At 43.0% G+C, this 24,633-nt stretch overlaps 1 protein-coding gene across 1 annotated transcript in view; it reads left to right on the top strand.

The window, feature by feature from the left end:
• Positions 1–24,633, top strand: part of SLC25A26 (solute carrier family 25 member 26) — a 102,607-nt gene that overhangs the window by 17,067 nt on the left and 60,907 nt on the right. The window contains exons 4-5 of the mRNA XM_069966916.1: positions 12,915–13,019; positions 14,856–14,903. Coding sequence (XP_069823017.1) covers positions 12,915–13,019; positions 14,856–14,903 — 153 coding nt within the window. The remainder of the gene's footprint in view (positions 1–12,914; positions 13,020–14,855; positions 14,904–24,633) is intronic.

Below are 24,633 nucleotides of genomic sequence, written 5' to 3'. Positions count from 1 at the left end.
CTGTGGCCAGTGATTGAGTAAACTTTCCTAGGGGTAGGGGTCTCATAGGGACCAGGAAATGTTAAGAGAAGCAGGGACCAGGAGCCATTGGAATGGCAGCTGCTGGGTAGGGCAGGTGAGTATGCCTGTGGTTTTTATTTTTATTTAGATTTTTTATTTTATGGATTTTAATTTATTCTACATACAGTGCCCCTCATAAGGTGATAAAGCATCCCCTTATATCACTACACTGCAGAGAGGCAATAAATCATTCTAATTGGTTACTGAAGCCACTCCTTTCTACCCATTGCAACTTCTAAAAGAGACACCAGCCTTAAAGGGGTACTCCGGCGGGGGGCTTTTTTCTGATCTGGCCGGGGAGGAGGTGGCTGAGGGCAACGACGTCCACTTACCTCCCCGGTTCCAGCGGCGGGTCCTGTATCACGGCACTCCTGTCCCTGCTGCCTGGCCGCTTCCTGGTCTCTGACGTGGGCTCGAGACGTGACGTTTCAAGTCCGCTCAGCCAGTCAGTGAAGGAGGTGGGATCCCCCCGCCGGAGTACCCCTTTAAAGGGGTTATCCAGCGCTACAAAAGCATGGCCACTTTCCTCCAGAGACAGACCCACTCTTGTCTCCTGCTTGGGCGGGGTTTTGCTGCTCAGTTCCATTGAAGTGAATGGAGCTTAATTGCAAACCCCACCTGAACTGGAGACAAGAGTCGTGTTGTCTCTGAAAGAAAGTGGTCATAGTTTTGTAGCACTGGATAACCCCTTTAAAAGTTTTTATAGGCCAGGGCCTTACAGCTGAGATACAACATATTTATCAAAGGGGTCAGCTACCAATTTAGTCACCATCACAGCTTTACCACCCATGTCAGTGGTCTCCTCCCTGCGGATCTTCAGCTGTCTGGGGATGCTGGGAGTTGTAGTTCTGTCTCTACTCTATAGCCACAGATTTAAGACCACTGTCTTATACTGAAAATCTGTAATGAATGCTGAGCACTGATCTATTTAGGTTTTACTATTTAGGTGGAAAATAGTATTTAATTTGTTTTCAGTGGTAGCACCTGCCGTAGGCAAATGAAATGTGTTATTACTGTAATACTGAGATAAGCTGGGGAGATGCAGGTGTGCTACATTATTTATAGCGGGTGAGCTGCTTTCCTTTGCATCTAGGTAGACAGCAATCGATCTGTAAGGAAATAAATCTGCATCTGGTAAGTAACTGCTCCGTCTTGTAATTTACATACAGATCAATAGTGTTTCCTTTTGAAAGAGACGTCTATTTTGTGCGACCCCTGCTTACGGAGCGATGCGAGTACAGGGCTACAGCCTATGTAGTGCAGTATTACTGTCTCTGCTGGGTTTATATGAAGGGTGTTGTCTGTAATGGACCCCCTTGACCTAAAATGGCATTCTAGCTAGGATTCACAACCATTTTTGGCACTACTGTGTAGGAATTGTCCGCCAGTCTCCGTGTCATAATGGCACTCTATGGGAGGTTCATTCTTCAGCGCAGAGAGAGGAGCCGCGCGAGCCTCCCATAGAGTGTCATTATGACACGGAGACTGGCGGACAATTCCGCCGCTTTTGGTCTGTGGGCACGGGGCCTTTGTGTGGAACATTACACAAGGAAATTCTGCCGTGTGAACAGTAGAGTGGAAATCCCAGTAAACGCAATGGGAAATTCCTCTGCACCAATTTTTCAGATGGAATTCAAAAGCGCGGATTCAGCTAGGAAATCTCTCGCCTTTTGCTCAGTGTGAACTGACCCTAAGGCAGTATTCATGCTGTAGAACACTCTGATGGATGTAAGCCAGAGAATATAACCACTTATCCTCAGTCCCTGCTTGATAGAGGGAACGTAGGTACAATCTTGTTATAAGGATTGAAACTTCAGTCTATTTTGCTGACGCTTATGAAATATTTTTTTCAGCAGACCTCTTTAGGTTAGTGGCCTACAGCCTTTTCTGCTTCCCATTGCTGGGAGTCCTAACCTCACCATTATCACTTGTAAATAGTGTTGAATGCCGTCCTAGGAGGTCCTGGAAAACACTGATACAGCCATAAGCGTCAAACTTCTCCATACGCTGGTAGTCATATGCCAATCGTTTGGGTTCAGAGAACGTCTACAAGACTTATCTGTAATTTTCAGTTGTCCCTAAGTTATTGAGTGTCCCATATACTGCGCACACACTAAAGAGGGGATCCTGCTCTCATTTATTGCTTCACCCTGCTTCATCTCTATCTCCCTCTGTCTCTCTAACACTCCCTCATTCCCTCTCCATAGACTTGTATCAGCAGCTGTAATCTGATACATCAGTGAGTTGATCTGTTCGGAAGCAAAAACATAGTAACATAGTAAACAAGGTTGAAAGAAGACAAGAGTCCATCAGGTTCAACCTAGGGAAACCCTACTGTGTTGATCCAGGAAGGCAAAACCCCCCACTAGGGAGACTACAACCACCCCACCACAGGGAGAAAACTCCCCCCCGACTCCAATGGCAACCAGAACAATCCCTGGATCAACGTATCACCGGAAATCTAATGCCCATAACTTGTAATATTATATTGTTCAAGAAAAGCATCCAGGCCTCCCTTGAACTTATTTAATGAATCGGCCATGACAACATCATGTGGCAGAGTTCCACAGTCTTACCGTTCGTACAGTAAAGAACCCGCGTCAATGCTGATTATAAAATCTTCTTTCCTCTAGACGTAGAGGATGCCCCCTTGTCGTGGTTACAGACCTAGGAGTAAAAAGACCACTACAAAGATCTCTGTACTGTCAATTCATATATTTGTACATTGTGATCAGATCGCCCCTAAGACGTCTTTTTTCTAGCGTAAATAACCCCAAGCTTGATAACCTATCCTGGTACTGTAACCCACCCATTCCCTTAATGACCTTTGTTGCCCTCCTCTGCACCCGCTCTAGTTCAGCTGTGTCCTTCTTATATACCGGTGCCCAAAACTGTACACAGTATTCCATATGTGGTCTGACTAGTGATTTATAAAGAGGCAAAACTATGTTCTCATCTTTAGCATCTATACCTCTTTTCATGCATCCCATTATTTTATTAGCCTTGGCAGCTGCTACCTGGCACTGATCACTAAAGTTGAGTTTACTGTCCACCAATACCCCCAGGTCCTTTTCGGAAGTAGTTTTACCCAGTGTTTTATTATTTAGCACATAACTGTATTTATTATTTCTATGGCCCAAGTGCATAACCTTACATTTATCCACATTAAACTTCATTTGCCATTTCACCGCCCAAGCCTCTAGCTTCTCCAAATCCCTCTGTAATAAGATATTATCATCCTCTGTGGTGATTACTTTACCCAGTTTAGTATCATCTGCAAAAATGGAGATTCTACTCTGTAGCCCCTAATAAAGATCATTAATAAAAATATTAAAAAGTGGACCCAACACTGACCCCTGTGGTACCCCACTAGTAACTAAAACCCAATCTGAATAAGTTCCATCAATGACCACCCTCTGTTTTCTATCACACAACCAGTTACTTACCCATTTGCATACATTTTCCCCGAGTCCCAGCATCCTCATTTTGTAGACCAACCTTTCATGCGGCACAGTATCAAATGCCTTTGAAAAGTCCAGATACACAACATCCACAGCCTCCCCCAGGTCCAGTCTATAACTGACCTCTTCATAGAAGCCGATCAGATTAGTCTGACAGGATCGATCCCTCATAAATCCATGCTGATGCTGCGTCACAAGATTGTTTTAATTAAGATACTCCAGTATAGCATCTCTTACAAACACCTCAAATACTTTACCTACTATAGATGTTAGACTTACGGGCCTGTAGTTTCCAGGATCGCTCTTTGACCCCTTCTTGAATATTGGTACCACATTAGCTATGCGCCAGTCCTGTGGAACAATCCCTGTCGTAATAGAAAGATACATTTTTTGTCCAGATGTAATGATGGGTCTAGAAGCAGAATAGAAACTTGATTAGTAGAGAGAGGGGCATTTTTTTCTGGTAAGATATATTTCAGTCTCGTGTTTGATTGTACTAAGCAATGTTTTGTTAAAAGTTTAGTGCCTATTGATGGTTACAATTCTAGGTATTCAGTAAGGGATTTGCCCTCTTAATGTGCCATGTGAATCCTGAGCCTTCTAAGCTAGTCACAAGTTTCAATAGGGCTAACATGTTGACTTCTTGCGGCTCAGTTAACGTTAGTTCGGGGGGGATCGCAACGGCAGCTGAGGAACCCAGGGCCTTGTGCCTAAGGGGACCCAAAAGGAAACCACCATTGTTATAAATGGCACATTGTAGGTTGAGGCCCCAGCTCCAGATTTTACACTGGGATCTATGACCTTGATAGTACATGGATGCTCCCTTGTGGCTTCCATAATACGGCAGCAGGTTTACTTTTACACTTCAGTTTCTTTTTGTACCCACATTTACAGTACAGATACAAGAGAGCGTAGTAAGAGTTGCAGGAAAGTGGAATTAACCCTGCGGCTGGAAATTGCTTGTAAATAAAGATGAACGGAGACAGATATCCACTGATCCTGCCAACAAATTCATCATACCATTAAAGCTTGAACTCTGCAAATTAGTAGCTGTCAGCTGCCAGCCTCCCACACAAGACCGCGCGGCGGACACCGACACTGCAGGAAGCAGCAGCTTCTTCCAGTAACAACACTCTACATATTTTGGTAAGACGTTCTAAAATTAACAAAAAGTGGGGAAGACTGGAGAATTCTTCACAAGACACAGCATTTACAACATACATGAAGGATTTGGTAGGGATCCCATCAAAACCTCCCACTTCTTATTGAGAAGAGACAGCTAAAATTTTCTGGGGATCATTCTTCAGACACTGGTTTTGCATAAAGGAGGGCATGTATCAATGCTCTAAATCTAAGCAAAAGAAAAATCAGCTGCGGATCCGCCCTGTAAGTTTGTACCAAAAATACAAGCATAATAATGATGGTTACTCTTAACTTTTAAGAATAATAATTTAAGGTATACTGCATCAGGATATATCTATATGGAACCTGTGTGTAATACTAGTAATGGGCATGTATTTAAGGCTTAGCAGAAGTTTGAACATAGGATTATTTTCTTTTGTTCCCCTTATTGGAAATCACCACTAGATGGCAGTGTTCCATCATGAATGTAAGGCAAATGTTTTTTTCTGAGTTTTGCAGTTTATTATACGATGGCCTTAAAAGCAATTATATCTGTTGGTGTAGACAACAATGCCTGTTACCCTTGTGTACTTACAGACAGAATTGAAGTTACAGAAAAGTGTGTTAAATGTAGAATAGATTTTTGGGAATGTAGGTTCTCCCCCCCCCCCCCCAGAAAAGACACAAAAAACTATAATCATTTAAGGTCCCTCTAGAATGTGAACATTGAGTCTCCTGTTCCTCATGACTGTGGAAAGTTTAAGGGGCAGCAGAGCATGTGCATTGCCTCCCCATTCAGAGTATAGGGGTTTAAGAGACACATCCGAGGACAGTTGTACATCTGCTCATTGCCTGTAAATACAATATATATTCCCTATAAAAAGAGCAGATAACAGTTGCAATCACCTTTTTTGATATCTGGCTTTACATTGCTATTTAAAAGAAAATTAGAGTGTTACTGTCCCTTTAAATAACTATTTCTATGTCACACAGACAGAAAAGTTTTAAATTGGTCTGGATGTTCAGTAGTAAAGCTGGAATACGACAAAAAAAAAAAAAAAAAAAAAAGAAACACAGCAGCCACTCGCCAGAGACGCAGGTTTATCCCTAAAAACTGGAACACCAGTGTGCAGGCAAGACAAACACGCCCCACTAAGGCAAAATGGGCATTTCGCACATGTGCACTTCTACCACCAGGCTGAAAGAAGAGCACACGTGCGAAACCTTGGAGGGTGCACCTGCTCCATGTTTATCTTGCCTGCACACTGGCTTTTTAGTTTTAAGGAATAAACCTGCGTTTCTGGTGAGTCTTTCTTTTATATTGCTGTATCTGTTTGCCATGTTTTCCAGCAATCCCAACCTCTGCTGCTGCAGGGGATCAAGCGCTAAGCATTCAGGTTCAAATTACATTGCCGAACCAGAACATTTTGACAGATCCGCTGAACATTACTGAATAATAACATTACATAACATTACTGAACAATAAACTGATAAAAACTTGTCTGTGTGATGTCAAAAGTTTTTTTTTTTTTTTTTTTTTTCAAATAACCAGAGCACTTTGAATGACTGCATGGTCCTGCTCCTAGAAGGATCATTAGAACTGCCTTTTTGACATCTTTATGACCTTTTGTGTATTAATTTACATCCATTGAAAAGCCATAGCATATGTGTTTTTATTGGTTGGGGGTATATGTGATTTGCACTAATTGATTGCATTCTGATGCCACATTTATTATGAATTCCCCCCTGAATCCATCAAAAGAGACATGGCCTTGGCAAAATGGAGTGTGGATTTGGTACACAAGTATTCTGGGTGTACAAGTATTCAGGGTTTATATTCTGCAATCTATACAAACTAATAGATGTTCTAACTAGAGATAAGCAAATGCAATGTAATGAATTAAAGCACTTTATTAGCTCGGCAGTCTGCTTATCTTTGAACTCTGCCGCTCTGCTCCGGGTGCCTGGAAAAGCTGCATCCAGTCCTGGAAAACTTCTCCCAGTTTCCCAGGACTGGATCCAGCTTTTCCAGGCACTCTGAGCATAGCGGCACAGAGTTTAAAAGCAGCTGAGTGCCGAGCTAACAAAGTGCTTCACTTCATTAAAGGAGAAGTCTGGCTTTGCTAAAAGCTGGCAGCCTGCAGGGGGAGGGGGGAAATTTGATTTCAATTAACAACTTACCTCTCCCCATGTCTGCAGGGATCCCCGCTGGAAGACATTCCCCCTCCCCCCCCTGGGTTGTGAGGATGTCACAACTCTGGATGGGTGGTAATGCTGACCTGGCTAATGGACTGGCTGCTCAGCCAATCAGTGACTGGAGCGGCGTCCCGTCCCAGTCACTAACTGGCTGAGCTGCCAGTCCATCAGCTGGGTTGTGACGTGGACACTCCAGAGATCCCGGAGCCCAGCAGGGGTACTGGAAAAGGTAAGTTCTTAGTTGAAATCAATCTCCCCCCTCCTCTTACAGGCCGCTGGCTTTTAGCAAATTGCCAACTTCTCCTTTAATACAGCAAAGTTCTTACATTAGACTAGACAGTCTAAAGATTGTCTCATTTGTCAGACGGTCCAAGACAGAATTAGGTTTAATAAACAGGCCATTTTGTGTGCATATTCCACTGCTCTTGAATCCTTTATCTTCCCGATATTTCACATCACGCCAATCTTCCCTTTAGAAGCCTCTGCCTTTGAATATATGTAATATTACCTTTCAATGTGCTTTATTGTTTAACATTTCATTCATTTTGATGTCTAAATGTCAGAGATTTCTTGCAGCAGGGCCAGGGCGACAACGTCTGCAGGAAAATGGATGTGACGAGGGGCCCTAAGATGACATCGGCTTCGCGGTTAGAGATCAGACTGGGGCACCTGTTTTTTGTTCTAAAAAATAAAAAAATAAATATATTCTCTCCTTGTAGTTCTGATTCAAAAAGGGGGGGATGAAAGATAATGTAAAAAGAAATCGACTGAGCTTTGGAATATAGAGGAGAGCATTAGTGTGTAAGCCCCCTTCACCGAGTCAGATTGCCGCACCACAGAAGTCAGGAAGCCATGCTGGGCACCCGCTAGTCCTGTCAGATTGTTTTTTTTTATCTGCAAACCCTTTTATGGTTTCCCTTCTGCCTCTGTGTGTTTAAGGAAACAAAAAGCAAATGTAAAGACGTGAAGTGTTCTGGAGCATGAAGTTCTATGAATATTTATGCTGAACTTTACAAGTTGACAAATTCTTATTTTCTTGACATAATGGGGTCAGCTGTTGGCTTTGACCCCGGACACGTATATATAGTTGCTTATAAGTTCCCAAAATGACCGTGGATTGGCGGCAGCGGTTTCCTTGTGGTCTTATGAATATGGCTTTGAAGTGTTCATTTTATCCAGTTGAGGACTTTCATCTCCCCCACACATAGACAGGCACAGATCCTGCCGACGTAAGGGACCACAAACCAGTCTACAAGCAGAAACGTTTTTTTTTTTCTTTGTGTGTGTTAGTGAAATGTTCCAATTTAGTTTGCAAAGGTGTTTATACCCTCAATAGCTACTAAGGTTATGAGGTTCTGCAGCCATATTCTGTTGGTACTCTATTAAAGGGGATGTCTTATGAGGACAGTTCCAGTCCATATGGCTGAGAAGTTTAACCCCTTTGATGCTTTGGTCAGTAGCAACTGCAGCATCTTAAACATTTAACAGTCGGTGGTCTAACCATGGTCCTTAGGTATGCCATTGCTGTCATTAGATGATACAAGGGGCATGTAGGTTACTTCACATGGAATACTGACAGGGAGTGACGCTTTGGAGTACTATGCATTTCAAAGGAAAATGCAAGGAATCAAAGGATTGCTGCTTCTAGTCCCCTAAAGGGGGGGGGACTATATTCAATATAGTTTAATGAAGAAAAAAAAACACAAAAAGAAACAATAGTTCAATAGTTGGATATAATAATAATAATAATAATAATTATTATTATTATTTACTCTGACTTTATTAAGAAGCCATCAGAAAAAATTATAACATGTCATATCATGACCAAGAGGTCGGTTACAGTGGCATAAAGTATAACCGTGATACATAGCACATCATGTTTTAAATATAGCATGAAGCAACGTATGTTACATAATGAAACACAGGATAGCTACGCATCAACGCTATGAAAATATAGTGAACAAAGCACCTTGAGGTGCAGCAATTTTGGAGAAATAACAAGAAAGAACATGCGCCCACGAAAGCCCAACATAGTGAGGCCATTACAATAGAGGTTCGTGAGTAAAAACACTAGGGCGCAGGGGGAAATCAAAAGGAAAAAGGAAAGAAAAGAAACAAGTAAGCAGGTGAGAAAAGGAAACGGCAACGACAACAAGGACAGGACAAAACAGAACACACAAACAAAGGGAAAGGGGAAGAGGGGCAGGAATGTGGGGGGGGGTAAAGGGGGTTAAGAGGGCACAGACCCTCAACACCATAGACTCACCTCAGCTCCTTAACCGCACTATAGAAGACTAGCAAAATCTGGGGCCTCCACAAAGAGGGTCCACGCAGTCCAGATCTTACGATACGCCTCCGTTCTGCCCCGCGCCTCGGCCACAAATTCCTCCGCCCGTTGAATTCCCTGCATTTCAGGGAACCATTCCCGCAATGCAGGGGTCAGAACCGTCTTCCAGTGTCTCGGTATCACAGCCCTCGCAGCCGCGAGAACGTGTCTCAGCACGCCCTTCTTGTGACGCGACATTGAGCCGGGTAGTAGAGAAAGGAGCATGGCTCTCGGAGTATTGGCTATGCGTTTACCGGAGTACGCCTCATACACTCGTAATACTCCGTCCCAGAACACCTTGATTTTGGGGCAACTCCACCAAATGTGGAGGAGTGTTCCCTCCTCAACCCCGCATCTCCAACAGCGATCGGTAGATTCAGGATACATGCGGTGTATGGTGGACGGGCATCTGTACCACCTAGACAATAGCTTGTAGCTTTTTTCCCTCGAGTGAGAGGAGAGGGAAAGGCCGTGTGTAAAAGCAAAGATTTTGAGAGTCTCTTCTGGGGAGAACGTGGTGTTCAAATCCCTTTCCCACATTGCAAAGAAGGGGGCCTGCTCTGAATTGCATAGCGACAGAATCAAGCCATACATTCTTGATAGGACCCCCCTCTCCACTTCACTCGACAGAAAACAATTGTCAAATTCAGTTAGGGGTGGACAGGTAGATGTTCCAAACCCCAGGGAAGCCATGAAGGAACATTCGAGCCAGGGCAGTCTCCCCACAGGACGGTCAGAGTAAAGAGATGTCAGTGGCGGCAGTCGGGAGCCAGCGAGAATCTGATGAACCCTAGGTAGTGCGTCCTTTTGCCAAACCAGGTAAGTGTGGGCCGTAAGGGCCGGCCGAAAATATGTATTTTCAAAAAGGGGGCGTCATGGGCCCTGGACGTAGAGAAATCTGGGACCAGACAATCCAGTTGTCCGAGACTGCAAGCATGTGCTTAGTTAAATAAGGCCACCCCTGCACCAAGTCTTGATCCGCCTTTCTTAGCCAAGGAGCCAGTACTAAAGTGACGGGGACAAGCGCAGTCTCCACTGTCACCCATCGCTTAGTGGTTCGGTGTCGGGCCCAGTCAATGAGTCGAGATATGACTGCTGCTTCATGATAGATCTTTAAGTCTGGCAGTCCCATCCCGCCCTGCGTTTTGGGCTTCGAGAGAATCTTCCGGCTAAGTCGGGGTCTAACATCCCCCCAAACGTATTTAGTGAAGGCCCGATGCAGCACTGTTTGAAATAAGTACAGAAATCTCGGCAGAATAATAATTATTAATATTATTGTCAGGAACTGTCCAGTTCTATGGGGGTTTGCTGCTGCTATCTACAGTCTCTGTCACGGAAAGAGGTGGCAGCAGAGAGCACTGTGAGAGCTGGAAAAACTATACTGCTTCCTCTAGGGCAGTGCTTCTCAAACTGTGAGGCGGGCCTCACCAGTGAGGCGCCCCCTAGTTGTTGGTGAGGCCCAGCTGGGGAGCCAGTTTTCACAAAAGTAACTATAATCTGCACAGTCCTTTTTCTGTTTGCAAAAATCTCCATTTTAACAACATTATTAATTTATTGTGTACTTGCTTTATTAGCATATAGAGCTTGGGAGATGGGTCAAAGGTAGCCCTAGCATTATTTTCAGCTTTTAAATGGACTTTCACCACAGATAGAGGCCCAGGCTCCCTCTTGGTCAGTCTGGTGAGGCCCAGGCATTGCTTTGGTCTGTTGGGTGAGGCTCAAGTAGAAAAAGTTTGAGAAGCTCTGCTCTAGGGCATACAGCAGCTAATAAGTATGAATAGACATAAATAACATATCTGTATAACTTTCTGACACCAGTTGATTTTAAAACATGTAAGATATATGTAATTTTTTAACCATATCTACCAGCCTCTTTTGTACACTGGAAATGTAGTGTGGATCTACCCCTATCCATTATCTATCTCTTACTGCAAGGCTTATCATTACCACGAAGGGTAGTACCACATGTTGTGGTAATGTTGCTGGTTTTCCAGCTGTACCAGCCGTTGAAAATGAGTTCATAGTTGTCGTGAATCTTGGTTTAGGCCACAAAATGGTTTTGCAGGTAACAAGCAGAAAACCTCAATTCACCTTAGCTGTGACCCAGGCGAGAAAAATCTGTTTTGACTGCTACGTGATTCTTGTTGATCCGCCCTCCTGAGAACACAGGCTTTGTCTTCATTCCGCATGTTTGCTGAATGAGAAATGATTGGGATGAATACTGTACGCTCACATCACATCAGCGGCCGTCGTAACACATAGCCAGTCATGCAAGCCATTCCACCTAATCCAACGTACCAGTTCTGCCTGAGACTATACTTTGTCTGGGAGTCCCGTAGGTTGTAATAAAACTGATGGTCATTGCAAGACTCTACCATAAACTTTTTCTCAAGTGATATGTCATTATATGCTTATAGAGGAGAGCATTGTATAAAGGCTTCCCTATGTGGTATTACAGTGGCTGTAATTGTTGGTTATTTAGTGGGTAATAGAAAGTTAAAGGGGATATCTAGCACTACAAAAACACGGCCACTTTGCCCCCTCTTATGTCTCCAGATTGGGTGGGGTTTCAAACTCAGTTCCATTGAAGTAAACGGAGCTTGATTGCAAACCACACCTGAAGTGGAGACAAGGGAGGGGGAAAAGTGGCCATGTTTTTGTAGCACTGGATAACCCCTTTAATGCTTCTGTACAATAACCAATATTTCCAATGGTTAAAAAAAATCATTCTGGTCCAGGTGTAGAGCACACTAGTGAATAGTGAATATTTTACTGGTCGGAAAACTTTACCAAAAATCCTGTTTGTGTCCTGCACTAAAAAAAACCTCAAGAATTATGGGCAATATTGTGTAGATAGTTAGCGCTATCTGTAGTTTCAAAAGATTTTTTTTTAAAATGCATGATTTTTTTTAGATTAACCCACTATGGTACACAGCTATTTCTTCTCTACTTCAGGAGGACAGGACCAGAGCTGGATGTTCATCAGTAGTAGACACACAGGCACTTCCTCTTCCTTACTTATCTAGCCAGTCACAACACAACACCTACTCCTCACTGCTGTGCCATTACAGATTTGATCTACATATAACGTAGAGTAAATTTGGCGGCAGTTTCGACATGTAGTTGCCATAAAGTGTGAACTTAGTAGTAGTGTGCACCTGTGTGTAATCACATGACCAAGTGTGAATTTAGGGTCCATTTACACAGAAAGATTATCTGACAAATTATCTGCCAAAGATTTGAAGCCAAAGACAGAAACAGACTATAAACAGAGATCAGGTCATAAAGATTTTTCCTCTTTTTCGAATCCATTCTTGGCTTTGGCTTCACATGACCAGGACAGATTTAGGGTGCTAACACACATGACAGATGCGCAGCGTGTTTATCTCAGTAAATACTCGGGAAACTCGCAGGTTGCCTTTAATGCGATTTTTGTGTGTGAAAATCGCACGTGCCTATGTAGAAAATCAGTCGAGAATCCGCAGCGAGTTTACTTTCCCATAGAAAACAATGGACACCAATATCGTTGCGTATTATGTTGCGAGAATCTCACAGAGATGAATACGCTGCACATCTGTCGTGTGTGTTAGCACCCTAAAGATGATGTTTTGAGGGCCTGTAAGGTTGTGTATTGTATGCTCTATGAATCTAGTCTGTGGAGGGCCTTACCTTCTTACAGAATGCCTTAAGCAGGGCCGGTTATGTTGATCTTTTCATCTCTACATATCTCCTCTGTGTTCTGTCTTCAGGTGGCTTGTCTTATCCGTGTGCCTTCTGAGGTCATCAAGCAGAGGGCGCAGGTTTCTCCGTCCTCCACCACCTATCAGATGTTTGCCAGCACTCTGCGCCAAGAGGTAAGAGGTCAAGAGACCTGAGTGGTGATCCCTATAAAAATTATCGCTGTGTTTCATATAACGTCTCTGCAAACAATGCAATCTCCTTATATGAACCCTGCTAAATCCTAGAAATGTCAAAGTGTTTGAGTCAACACAGAAAAAGCTTTAAAATAATAAACTCTGAGGTAAAATTCAGTTTGAGCCTCTCCGAATGATGAACGCCCAAACCCTGGAATCTCCTTGAAGTCTCAAACAAGGACATTTATTTCCTATCATTTCCTATTATTTCCTATTTTCCCTGCACTTACTACTGCATCAAGGCTTCACTTCCTGGATAACATGGTGATGTCACGACCCGACTCCCAGAGCTGTGCGGGCTGTGGCTGCTGGAGAAGATGATGGCAGAGGGATGCTCAGTGTCCCTCCAGTGCTTTTTGTCCCTCAGTGTCCCCCTGCCATCATCCTCTCCAGCAGCCACAGCCTGCACAGCTCTGGGAGTCAGGTCGTGACATCACCATTTTATCCAGGAAGTGAAGCCTTGATGCAGTAGTAAGTGCAGGGAAAAAAGCACTGTATGTGCATTTTTTCGAGATTTGTATAACTTTTGGGAGGCAATACAATACTTTAATAAAATTTTTCTACAGAGCAGGTGTTTACCGTGTGTACGCTGGAAGGAGTATATACGATAAGCCCTTGCATCTGTGGGTTGCTGCTGCACCTTCTGTTTTTTTTATCTGACTGTCTAATCTGTCTAAAATCATTGTTTTTTGGATGCACATCTCTGTTTAAACAGGATGTGTGGCCGCTAGCAGTGTATTTGCACGAATAATGCACTGATCTTCCATTTGGCATTGATGCTTGATTAGTTGTGGCAGTGCAAACGGTGCCGATCTCATTGTTCTCATTGTTGTTGATTGCTTCCCTAGACGGCCGGGAATCAGCCCTTATAAAAGGACTTTTAGGGTGCCTTCACACCTACCGGATCCGCAGCGGATCTCCCTTCTGCGGTTCCGCAGCGAGATCAGCTGCGGATCCAGTATTATTCACCCCTATGATAGCACATACTCGCAGCGGTATTGACATCCCGCTGTGAGTATGTGCTTTAACTCCCTGGTGCCCACAGCCCCGCCGCCCGCATCCCCCGTCCCCGGCATCCTCCATCCCTGTCCCCGGCATCCTCCATCCCCATCCCATCCTATCATCCCCGCCGCCGGCATCCTCCATCCCCGCACCTGCATCCCGTCGCCGAGACCATACATTACCTGCTCGGTGGCGCAGCTACAGTGAGGCTCCGGTGCCGCTGCGGTGCACTGATGGGCTGAGCGGGACTGGAGCCGGGAGCCTCCCGGGGATGGAGGATGCCTGCGGCAGGGATGATGGGACAGGGATGGAGGATGCCCGGAACGGGGATGGAGGATGCCCGGAACGGGGATGGAGGATGCCGGGGACGGGGATGGAGGATACCGGGGACGGGGATGATGGAAAGGGGATGGAGGATGCTGGGGACAGGGCTGATGGGATGGGGATGCGGGCGGCAGGGCTGCGGGCACGAGGGAGTGAATGATAGGGGTGAATGATACTGGATGAATGATAGGGGTGAATGATACTGGATCCACAGCTGATCTCGCTGCGAAACTGCAGAAGTGAGATCCGCTGCGGATAGGTGTGAAGGCACCCTTAGGGTGTTGCTATGCATCCATGAGATTTTTGCAAATAGTCTGGTAAGTGCTCCTGTTAAATCACACTGTAAGCACATAAAACCACCACCTTCCTTTAGTAGATTTTTACATAGAAATACGTAACTCTTATTCCTCTTTTATGTCACTTACCCTAATGGTTTTATTGGTATTACAGGGAATCCGAGGCCTGTATCGAGGTTATAAAAGCACAGTCCTAAGAGAGGTAAGACACAGACTGCTGCTTTATAGTATCCTTATTGCATAGGAGTATTTATTATTATTTATTATTAATATTATTATTATTATTACATTACATTACAATGGCATTTAATAGTCCAGAGAAATTCTGATAGCCTCTGCACCAATATGTATGATAGTTTAGTATCTTACAATTCTGAAATACTGAAACCTATACTGAAACCTATAGATATAGTTTCCACTTATGCCTATTATTCAGAAGTGTGTCGACAGTGGATCTGTTTCATAGCTGTATCCTATGACAACTTAAAGGGGTTATCTGGGACTTTTTCATTGATGGCCTGTCTTCGGTATAGGCTATCAATACCAATATTGATGGTGGCCTGACACCTGATCAGCTATTTGCCTGAGAGAATGGAGATTGAAACAGACAGCTCCCTGATATTGTTTATTGAATAAAAGCTGAGCTGCAGTAGCCCAGCACGACCACTATATAATGTACTGATCCATCTGCCTCCAGTTCTGCTCATTGTATAGCAGGTGCCATAGTTTTGGCAAACAGCTAAATAATAGATGTGCCAGGTGTCAGATTTTGACAATTTCAACCCAATTTCTAAATGGCAGTAATTCCCTGATGGTAGTCTGGTTGTAAAAACATGGCTGCTTTCTTCTAGAAACAGCGCCACTCCTTGTCCTTTTGGGTGTGATTTTGCAGCTCAAGTCCATTGATTTGAATGGAGATGAGTTATAATACCGCACACAACCTGAGGACAGGGGTGGTTCTATTTCTGGAAGAAAGTAGCTGGCTATATTGGGGGAACTGCAGTGAAAATATACTTTAAGGGTAGCTTCACACGTAACTGATTCCGCGCTGCGAGTTTGCAGCGAAATCCGCTGAGGATCCTGGTACTGTGATCTTCAATGGGGTTACATACCCGCAGCAGAATTTTCAACGCCGGTCCCTTTTACTCCCCACCACCCATAGCAAATGATACCCGCTCCACGCCACGGCTGCATCTGAGTCTCCGGCCGGTCGCGCTCAGCCAATCAGTGACTGCGGCACAGCCGTGCACTGATTGGCTGAGCGAGACTGACGAGAGCCGGGAGCCTCAGATGCAGCTGTGGCGCCGTATGCTGCCGGTGGTGGGAAGTTACTGCAGCATACAGCGAATTTTACTGCAAACTCACAGCGTGAAATCCCCTGAGAATCAGGTACATGTGAAGCTACCCTTAAATATCATAATAAAAAAAAAAGATTAAGCCCAAGTGATTGAGTAGTAAGAGCTGAGCCTAATTTATCAGAGACTGTGTGTGCTTTTTCCATGAATCAGGCGCTGTATGTGCACACGTATATTGAGGCAGCAGAGAGGTAGAAAGGGACAAAACATAAAGGGGGGATTTATCAATCATGGTGTAAAGTGAAACTGGCGCAGTTGCCCCTGGCAACCAAACAGATTTCACCTTTCATTTTCCAAAGAGTCTCTGAGGAATGTAAAGTGGAATCTGATTGGTTGCTAGGGGCAACTGAGGCAGTTTCACTTTACACCATGTTTGATAAATCTCCCCCTTTATTAAAGGGATTGTCTGCTTTGGGTGGTCTGTTAGATGCTTTCCCTGACAAAAAGCTAGCAGCCTCTCTTGCTGCTCAGGTACCTAGTGATCATCTGTAATCCATGGCAAAAGCTGTCAAGAAAGTGTTTACATTCCCTGCAGCACCACCACACGGGAAATGAAGCATTACATGGTGTCCACCAAAATGAATATGCTATCTATGTGAAACAGGACAGTTTCTCCTGGAGAGATGAGTGAACCTCGAGCATTATTGGATTTGTCCGAATCTGAATGTTGGGCATTTGATTAGCGACGGCTAAAGTTGGATGCAGCCCTAGGGAGTTGTGGAAAACATGGATACTGCCTATGGTTTGCTCATCTCTATCCTCCAGAGCTGGAGATCTTCATAGCCATTCTCTATTCTCCTTCAAGGCATAATGGGCTATTCATATTCATAGGCTACTGTATATATAAATGGATTTTTTAAAAACCCGATGACCCCCTTTAAGAGACTTTCCAGTGGCGATCCATGGCATCTGTAGTTCCAGTGTCCCTTGCATAACAAAGAGATCCATTTATCTGAAATAGAAACCACACAATACCTTCTTCCTGTACTTATTTTACGCTCCACTAAACACATGTAATTTCTTCAGATTTCATCAAGATGCGGATTGAATACAAAGCCCAACAAGTCGCCGTGATTTATCTAAGGGGGCGCGAATAAATGAATACATTTCCATTCTCGGCAAAACTGATTTTGCATAAGGAACAAATGGGCGAGACCCACAACTCCAGCCCAACTCCGCCGTCCTCTTAAAATCCGTTCTGACATATGTCAGCGCAGTAATTAATTCTCCTGGCTGATATAAAGGAGCCGGAGGTGACCTTTCTGAGGTGTTTGCGTGCCTCAAAATGGCAGCACTTTGTAAGGGATTTAATTGGGGTCTTTTGCTTTGTGTGTATTCATAAAAGAACCTTCAAAACTGATTCCACATGAAATATTTGTTAATTTCCAGAAAGCCGTCATTGGAATGAGAACAATTATTGCTTTGGTGGAACGGGCCCCTTTTTTCATCTCGGAAATAAATAATGTGTAATTTGCTTGTTTAGCAGGTAGCATGCAATTTGTAATGGAATAGATTCAAGCAGGTTTTATTGTGGAACTGACTTAACCCCTATTTGACTGGTTATTTTTACTCTCTGTAAATCTAAAGGTCGTGGCTCCTTTTTCTGAGATTCCGTATCATCCTGGCTATTGGTAGTGAACAGAGATGAGCGAATTTATAGTATTGGACGCGCTTTGTTAGCTCGGCAGTAGGCTTATCAGCCGGCTGCCTTTTGAACTCCATGCCGCTCCTCTCCAGGTGCCAGGAAAAGCTGGATCCCGTCTTGGGGAAACTAAGAAAAGTTTCCCAGGACTGGATCCGCCTTTTCCAGGCACCCTGGGAGTGCCACAGAGTTCAAAGGCAGCCAGCTGGTGCAGGAACGTAGAGAATCTATACTTACCCGTTCCTGTGCCCAAATGTTACAAAGAGCTATTGTGACGTGGTGTTAAAAGGTGGTTGTTCACTTTCATGACCAGACATTGTAAGCTCTGCAGGTGGCAGCCAGAGTGGCTTTCAGTAGTCCCCTGTAGCTGCATTGCAGGAGACCTGCTTGGATAATGGAAGTGATTGGCTTGCAACTTTAAACTGCCTAGGTGCCACACTTGCTAATCACCTGCTAATGTTGCTTCAGACCTGGACAAATCAGTCACCATTGTCCATGGTATCTAGGCGGTTAAATTGTCATATCTGGAACTAGCTCCAGGGCAGTTAGCCGTTTCTGGGTGTAGTAACAGCTTGGCCTAATGGGATGCGTTTACTTGAAAGGGTTTACCTATCTCAAGCAAGTCTAATGGGTTATGCAGGATCAGCGTAGGTTCTGTTTATAGACATGAAGGCACATAAATCTGCATAGGAGATGTATACACAAAACACCATCAGACTTTCAATCAAGACGGTATTTTTCTTTTTTTTTTTTAACGTTAGATTTTAAGAACTACTTTTGGCCCAGAACTGTACATAGACTTTGTCTCAGATTTCCGGAAACCTTTTTTTTTTTATGTAATTCTGTTATTTGTGGCTCTTTTATTAATGGCCTCATGTTCGAGTGTTTCTTCTGCCGCCCTATTAAAATGCAACACAACCCACGTACGTCTCCTAAGAGGGAACACAATGATTTGCTCAGCGCGTGTTGTGCTCTGTGCATCATCTCCGTTGGTCAAATAATTGAATCCGATCGGAGAAACATCTGTCCGGATAACGTCCATGCCGGTTTCATGGGAAAATAAGCTGTTTTTTTGGAATTTTTCCATTAAACAAATGTAAGTTTCAAGCAGATGTCTTAAATGGACACTATTATTAATAGGAAATTTTACACGAAGGAAAAACCAAGCTCCTTGTCTAATCAGAGTCTTTATGTAACTGGTCGTATAATACCCTGTACCGGACTATACCTTTATGTTTAGGGCAGACAGATAATCTTTCCTCCAGAACAAAGAGGGGAATTAAAAAAAGAGATTTTATTAGCTCAGACCTCAAAAAGCCACCTGTCTGTTTTCCCTCAATAAAACATTGTTTTTTTTGTCCTCATGTGGCTTATTTCATAGAACAGATTAAGCTTCTAATGCAGGCTCGAATGTCACCCAATGGGAAAGCAAATGTAAATTTTTTTCCAACAAAATTTCTGTTTTTCTGACTCTTTGTTTGGAAAAAACTTTTCTTGAATTTGTATAGGTTAACCAGTTCCCAACAGAGCTTCTTTAAGGGCTTGTCTGCTTTTGATTTGGTTTTAGGTTTGATAATCTGAAGCAATCCTCTCTAATCTCGAAACAAGTGTTAAGCTTTCCTACAGCGCCACCACAGGCAAAATAGATCATTACGTGTTATCCGTCTCTGAGTTTGGGACCCCTATCTTGTTAACAATTTCAGCACTAGCTGTTAGCAGATTTAAATACAGACATTAGACTTGCAGAAGCAGCCTGTGTCAGCAGCGAGGCACAATGAAGCAGAACAGGTAGTGATTGACAGTTATCCACGCTCGCTCTGCTACACTGTGCCTTGGCTGCAGCACTAGTGACACGGACAGCTTTCCCAAGTGAAATGTCTAATCTAAGGCCTTATACACACGTTTGTGGCTCACGGATGTGCAATCCGTGAAAGGCCTGATGTGGAGTCCACTTCCCTGCTCGACAGCATCTGTCAATATTATGCTGTCAGCAATTATTAAAGTCTTTAAATATTCACAGCAATGTAATGAAGCAGCTGCTCGGCTGCTTCATTACAGTGCTGCAAATAGTCAAACATTTTCACCGCTGCCAGCATAATATTGACAGATGATGCTGTGTGGGGTGGGGTCTTCTGTAACATGGTAACATGCATTAGAATAGACATCAGGAGAGTCTCTGTATCATTATGCAGAGCTACCAATATGTAACTGTGCCAGAACCAGGGCTTGTACATCCCCACAGTTACCAACACAGCCAATTGTGGAAGCAGAGGGGCAATATCGCTCCTTACTGATGCCACTCAATGTAAAAACATATCCGTTTTTATTTTTTGCCAAAAGTTGCCAAAATACGTTTTCAAGTGATCACTCTCAGGAACATGGAGGCTGCTTATAAACAGAGCTTCCATTTGATGAAAAAGTAAAAATGATCTGATGATGATTCTAAGCTAATAGATAAAGGGGTAGTGGAGATGACACTTCAGCCCTGTGGACGTACGGCTGTAGATATCTGGTACTTGTATAATGAACCGCAGTGGGTAGTTAGAAATGAGAGAAAAGCCTTGATTTACCTTTGAGGGACAGTGTGGATCTTGCAGGTAAGAGTCCAGGCTGTCTCCCTCTGTCTTGCGCATAACACATTGCAAGTCCCGTCCCCACTTCCTGTAATTTGTCCTGATCTACCTGTTACTAGAGACAGAATTTTTCTGACACGTGTAATCCTTGTTTCCTATTTTGTCTTAAAAATTGCTCTGTACAAAGATTAAAACCCCATGATCTGTCAATTGGTGTTTGTCCTGATAGAGTAGAGGCCCACTCATCATGTGAAAGCTTTTTAGCCAGTTTCTTGCTTAGTAGGATGTATTATCTGTTGTGTAATTGGCTGAGAAAGATTTAATGGAGTCAAGAACAAAATCTTCCTTTATGATTCTCATTAAGCATATGTCCCCCTAGTATTTGCAACTCTATACTATGGTGCCTATAGAATTCCCTGGACCTGTACTTTAGTTATATGTGCCAGGGGCTTTATATGGTGCTATATGTAGAACCTATATATCCCTGACAGACACTAATGAACTTTTCAGCATCATTGGACTCTATACAGAGGAAACAAAGGCCTTAGGTATGTGTTCACACCACATATGGCCTATAGACCTGAACAGCAATAACATACACCCTATAAAAGTGGTCTTTTTTTTCTCTAATCCCTAAGAACCCCTTAAAGTAAAACCAGTATAAATAGTAAGAAGACTCGATGCAGCTGCTTAGAACACATGCTTTAGTAATAATCAGTTAATATGTCTTATTTTGCTTTGTTCCTGTTTTCTTAGAGAACGCAGCTGATGTAGCATCGTGGGAGTTGTACGGCGCCAACAGGTGGGGCGCTGAGGTTTTCCCACCCCTGGTATATACATTGAGCTAGGATGACAGCTGGGCTCTGTCTTATCTCTTACATAGGCCCCCACATCTGCACATGGGCTATATATCTCCATGTAAACTGCTCAATAGCATTCTTTTCTGCATTTGGATGCAGGTGTTAATGTTCTTGGCAGACTCGTGAGTGCAGATGAGGCTGGAGAAACAAGGAGGACATTGTTTGCTAGTCAGCGGTCTGGGAGATGTCAATTAACGGGACGGATCTGTCCCGAGTTAGGCTGGGCCGCTCCACAGTACTTATCACAATGAATTAGCAGCCTCCGTTGTAGTCATAGGCTATCACTTGGAACGCAAGTGACGTCATCAAGATGGCGGCGCCCGGCCTTCGTGCAGCGGACAAGAGGATCAGGTAAAGTATAAGATACAGACTGCAAAGGCAGTCTGTATCTTCATTTTGTCTATATACGAAGATACAGACTGCCTTTGCAGTCTGTATCCTATACTTTAACTGATCCTCTTGTCCGCTGCAGCAAGGCCGGCACCGCCAACTTGATTACATTACTTGCGTTCCGGTGGTGGAACGCAAAGTGACGTCACCAAGATGGCGGCGCCGGCCTTGCTGCAGCAGACAAGAGGATCAAGTAAAGTATAGGATACAGACTGCAAAGGAAGTCTGTATCTTCATTTTGTCTATTTATGAGGATACAGACTGCCTTAGCAGTCTGTATCTTATACTTTACCTGATCCTCTTGTTCGGGCCGGGGGGCCGCCATCTTGATTACAATACTTGCGTTCCACCGCTGGAACGCAAATGACGTAATCAAGATGGTGGCCCCCCGACCTTGCTGCCGCTGTGCAAGACGGGAGCTTCCTGTCTCGCGCCGGCTCTTTTGAAAAGAGCCGGCGCGAGACAGGAAAGTAAAACGTGAATAAATCTAAAACGCAGCAAAAAAAATAATTAAATATGTTTACAAATTTTAATAAAATTATATTTTACATATAATTAAGGAAAAATGTTTTTTTTTTTATTTTCCTCCATGATTGGTTCTCTTTAAACCTGTATGTGAAAATTTTTTGGTTTTTGCTTCAAGTAACTAGCATGTTTTATATTTCTTATATTTCTCTTACATGATCACAGGGGAGGTAATTTGTAGTTTGGGTTAAAAAATATTTATATATAATTTTTTTTTTTTGTTTTTGCTTTTTTAACCTGAACAAATATATATATATATATATATATATATATATATATATATATATATATATATATATATATATATATATGTATATATATATTATATACAGTATGCATTGAGATTTAGCAATTCAGTTATTTAACACCAGAGGGCAGTAGTGTCCTGTGTATTTTGCACATTTGCAAGAACTTGAATAATACTGAAGTGTACAGTGGTGTCTTGGTGTACATGCGAATGTTCCTGCTCTGTTAATATTTGTGTTGTACAGTACATGTACCTTATTGGCATGTTACTATTTTGCAGACTGCAGATATCTCTGTACCGTCCGAATAAACCACTTACTGTGATAAAGCCATACAATGATACGATCCATAAGGGCAAAGCCACAGGTAGCTGTGTCTCTACTGCATGGTTGCTGATCAAATTTGGTCAAAATTATTCATGTAATAAAATTTTTACAAGTGAAATTTACTTAATCCAGTAATTTCCAGTGATCTAAAAGATCCCATAATCCAGTATAATTTTGACATTTCTGTAACTGTCCAATAATCCAGAATATTTTATGGTCTAGAAACTATCTGATATCATGAATGACAGATTTCAGGCATATATATCTGTATTAGAATAGATTAAGCTTATATTTGTAAAGTATTTGTCTGCCAGAAGGAAATAAAGCTTACTCACTGGTGCCACCTATTGGATGTGTAGTGATCCTAATGTTTGTGGTATGAATTATTTCTACTTTTAAAGACAAAAAGGTAATAAAAATAGTTACAGTGTAAAATGCTATAATTTCTAACATGTACCTGGAATAGATATTAATATTGTCTGCTTATAGGAAGTTAGCTGAATGTCTCTCCCATCATGATTCTGAGCACACATTTTATTCCCATCTACTGTTATGGCCTGTCACCAGGATATGCCTCAACTTTATGAGCTGGAGAATGTTCAGGAGCCCCATAGAGAATGAATGAAGCACAGGGCCCCCATACACAGTGAGCCGCGCTCATTCCGGGTCCATTGTGCCGCCTTTCTCAGGGTCTGTGGGCATCCTAGGGGTCGAACCTCCACTTATCTCCTGTCATATGGATAAGTGTGACTGTTTGAGATGTTCCTGTTCCTTTAACTGATGCTGCTGCTTCTTTATCCTGCTTTTATATTATTCACTCCGTTTCTGTGGTCTTTCATGTTTTACTTCTGCTTCTGGTGCAAACTGTGTGCGCTGTTGTCTTCAGCCTAATGTCCTCTCTGGTATACATGTGGTAATGGATCTCCTGTTCCTGTGTACAGGACACATTAGCCAGGCGTTCAGCAACTCACTCTCCCTTCCACCATGTGGGGGGGGGGGGGGGGTTTCTAATCAAGAAAATGTAGTGGAATGGAGAAAGCGTTGGCTGAATTCCTGGCTAGAGTGTCCAGTACAGGATGTACATCAGACACGATATTAGACTGAAGACAATAGAGACAGTTTGCATTAGAAACAGAAGAAAAACGTAAAAGGCCACAGAAAAGTAGCCAAACAACCTTATTTACCAATATACGTTAATTTTAGAAAGTTTATATATAATACAACCCCTTTTTTTTTTAAACCCTTTTTTTATAACTCCCTCATCCTGGAAGGAGAGCAGTTATAGTAATAAGAGTTTATTAGGAGATTGCTATTGAGACCATTTATAATAATTTAGCGCTGGCGAGCCTGAGCTGCAGATAACTGGGGAAACTTTTCCCGAAGGAAAAGCGTAGAAGCCTGTTATCTGTGAGGATCTCCCCAGTCATGTACAGTTAGCTTTAGGCAAAATAACATCTAATGAAACTTTATTATTTCATTCCATGTGTCCAGCTATAGTGAATCTAATGATTTTTTTTTTTCTTTCCTTTTTTTATTTTTTTAAAATTTACACAACAGCCAAATACTCCACAGTGTAATTCTCTGGACGGCAGGCTCTTAATTAAAGTGGAGAAAGGTGTCTGATATGGTGTAATTCATCTTTCCTTACGTGACTTGATTTTCTCTTTTTATTAATTCTAGTTTCTATGAGAGTGACTATAAGCGTCTGCTCCCCTCTTCCTATGAGGAACAGCGACACTCTTGTCCATGGCTGTAGCTGGTATTGCAGCCGGTCTTATTCGCTTATCCTGTTCCCACTATTTTTTTACATTTATGAGTAAGGAATTAGAATGGTTTCCTTCAGCTTGGGTAGAGACGTCCTGTCATCTTGGATCCTTGACTAACTATCCCAGAATTCATTTCTAACTAAACGTAACTTTTCTAATGGACTGCAAACATGTTGAGCCATTGTGTGACTCCAGGAGCCCATACACTTTAGGCAAAAGTTTGCCAAACCCACTGACTTCGGGTTTGGG

The sequence above is a fragment of the Dendropsophus ebraccatus genome, chromosome 4 (genome assembly GCF_027789765.1).
Source record: "Dendropsophus ebraccatus isolate aDenEbr1 chromosome 4, aDenEbr1.pat, whole genome shotgun sequence".
NCBI classification, from domain to species: Eukaryota; Metazoa; Chordata; class Amphibia; order Anura; family Hylidae; genus Dendropsophus; species Dendropsophus ebraccatus.
The sequence above is the reverse complement of the archived record's forward strand: the minus strand, read 5'-3'. Positions and strand labels throughout refer to the sequence as shown.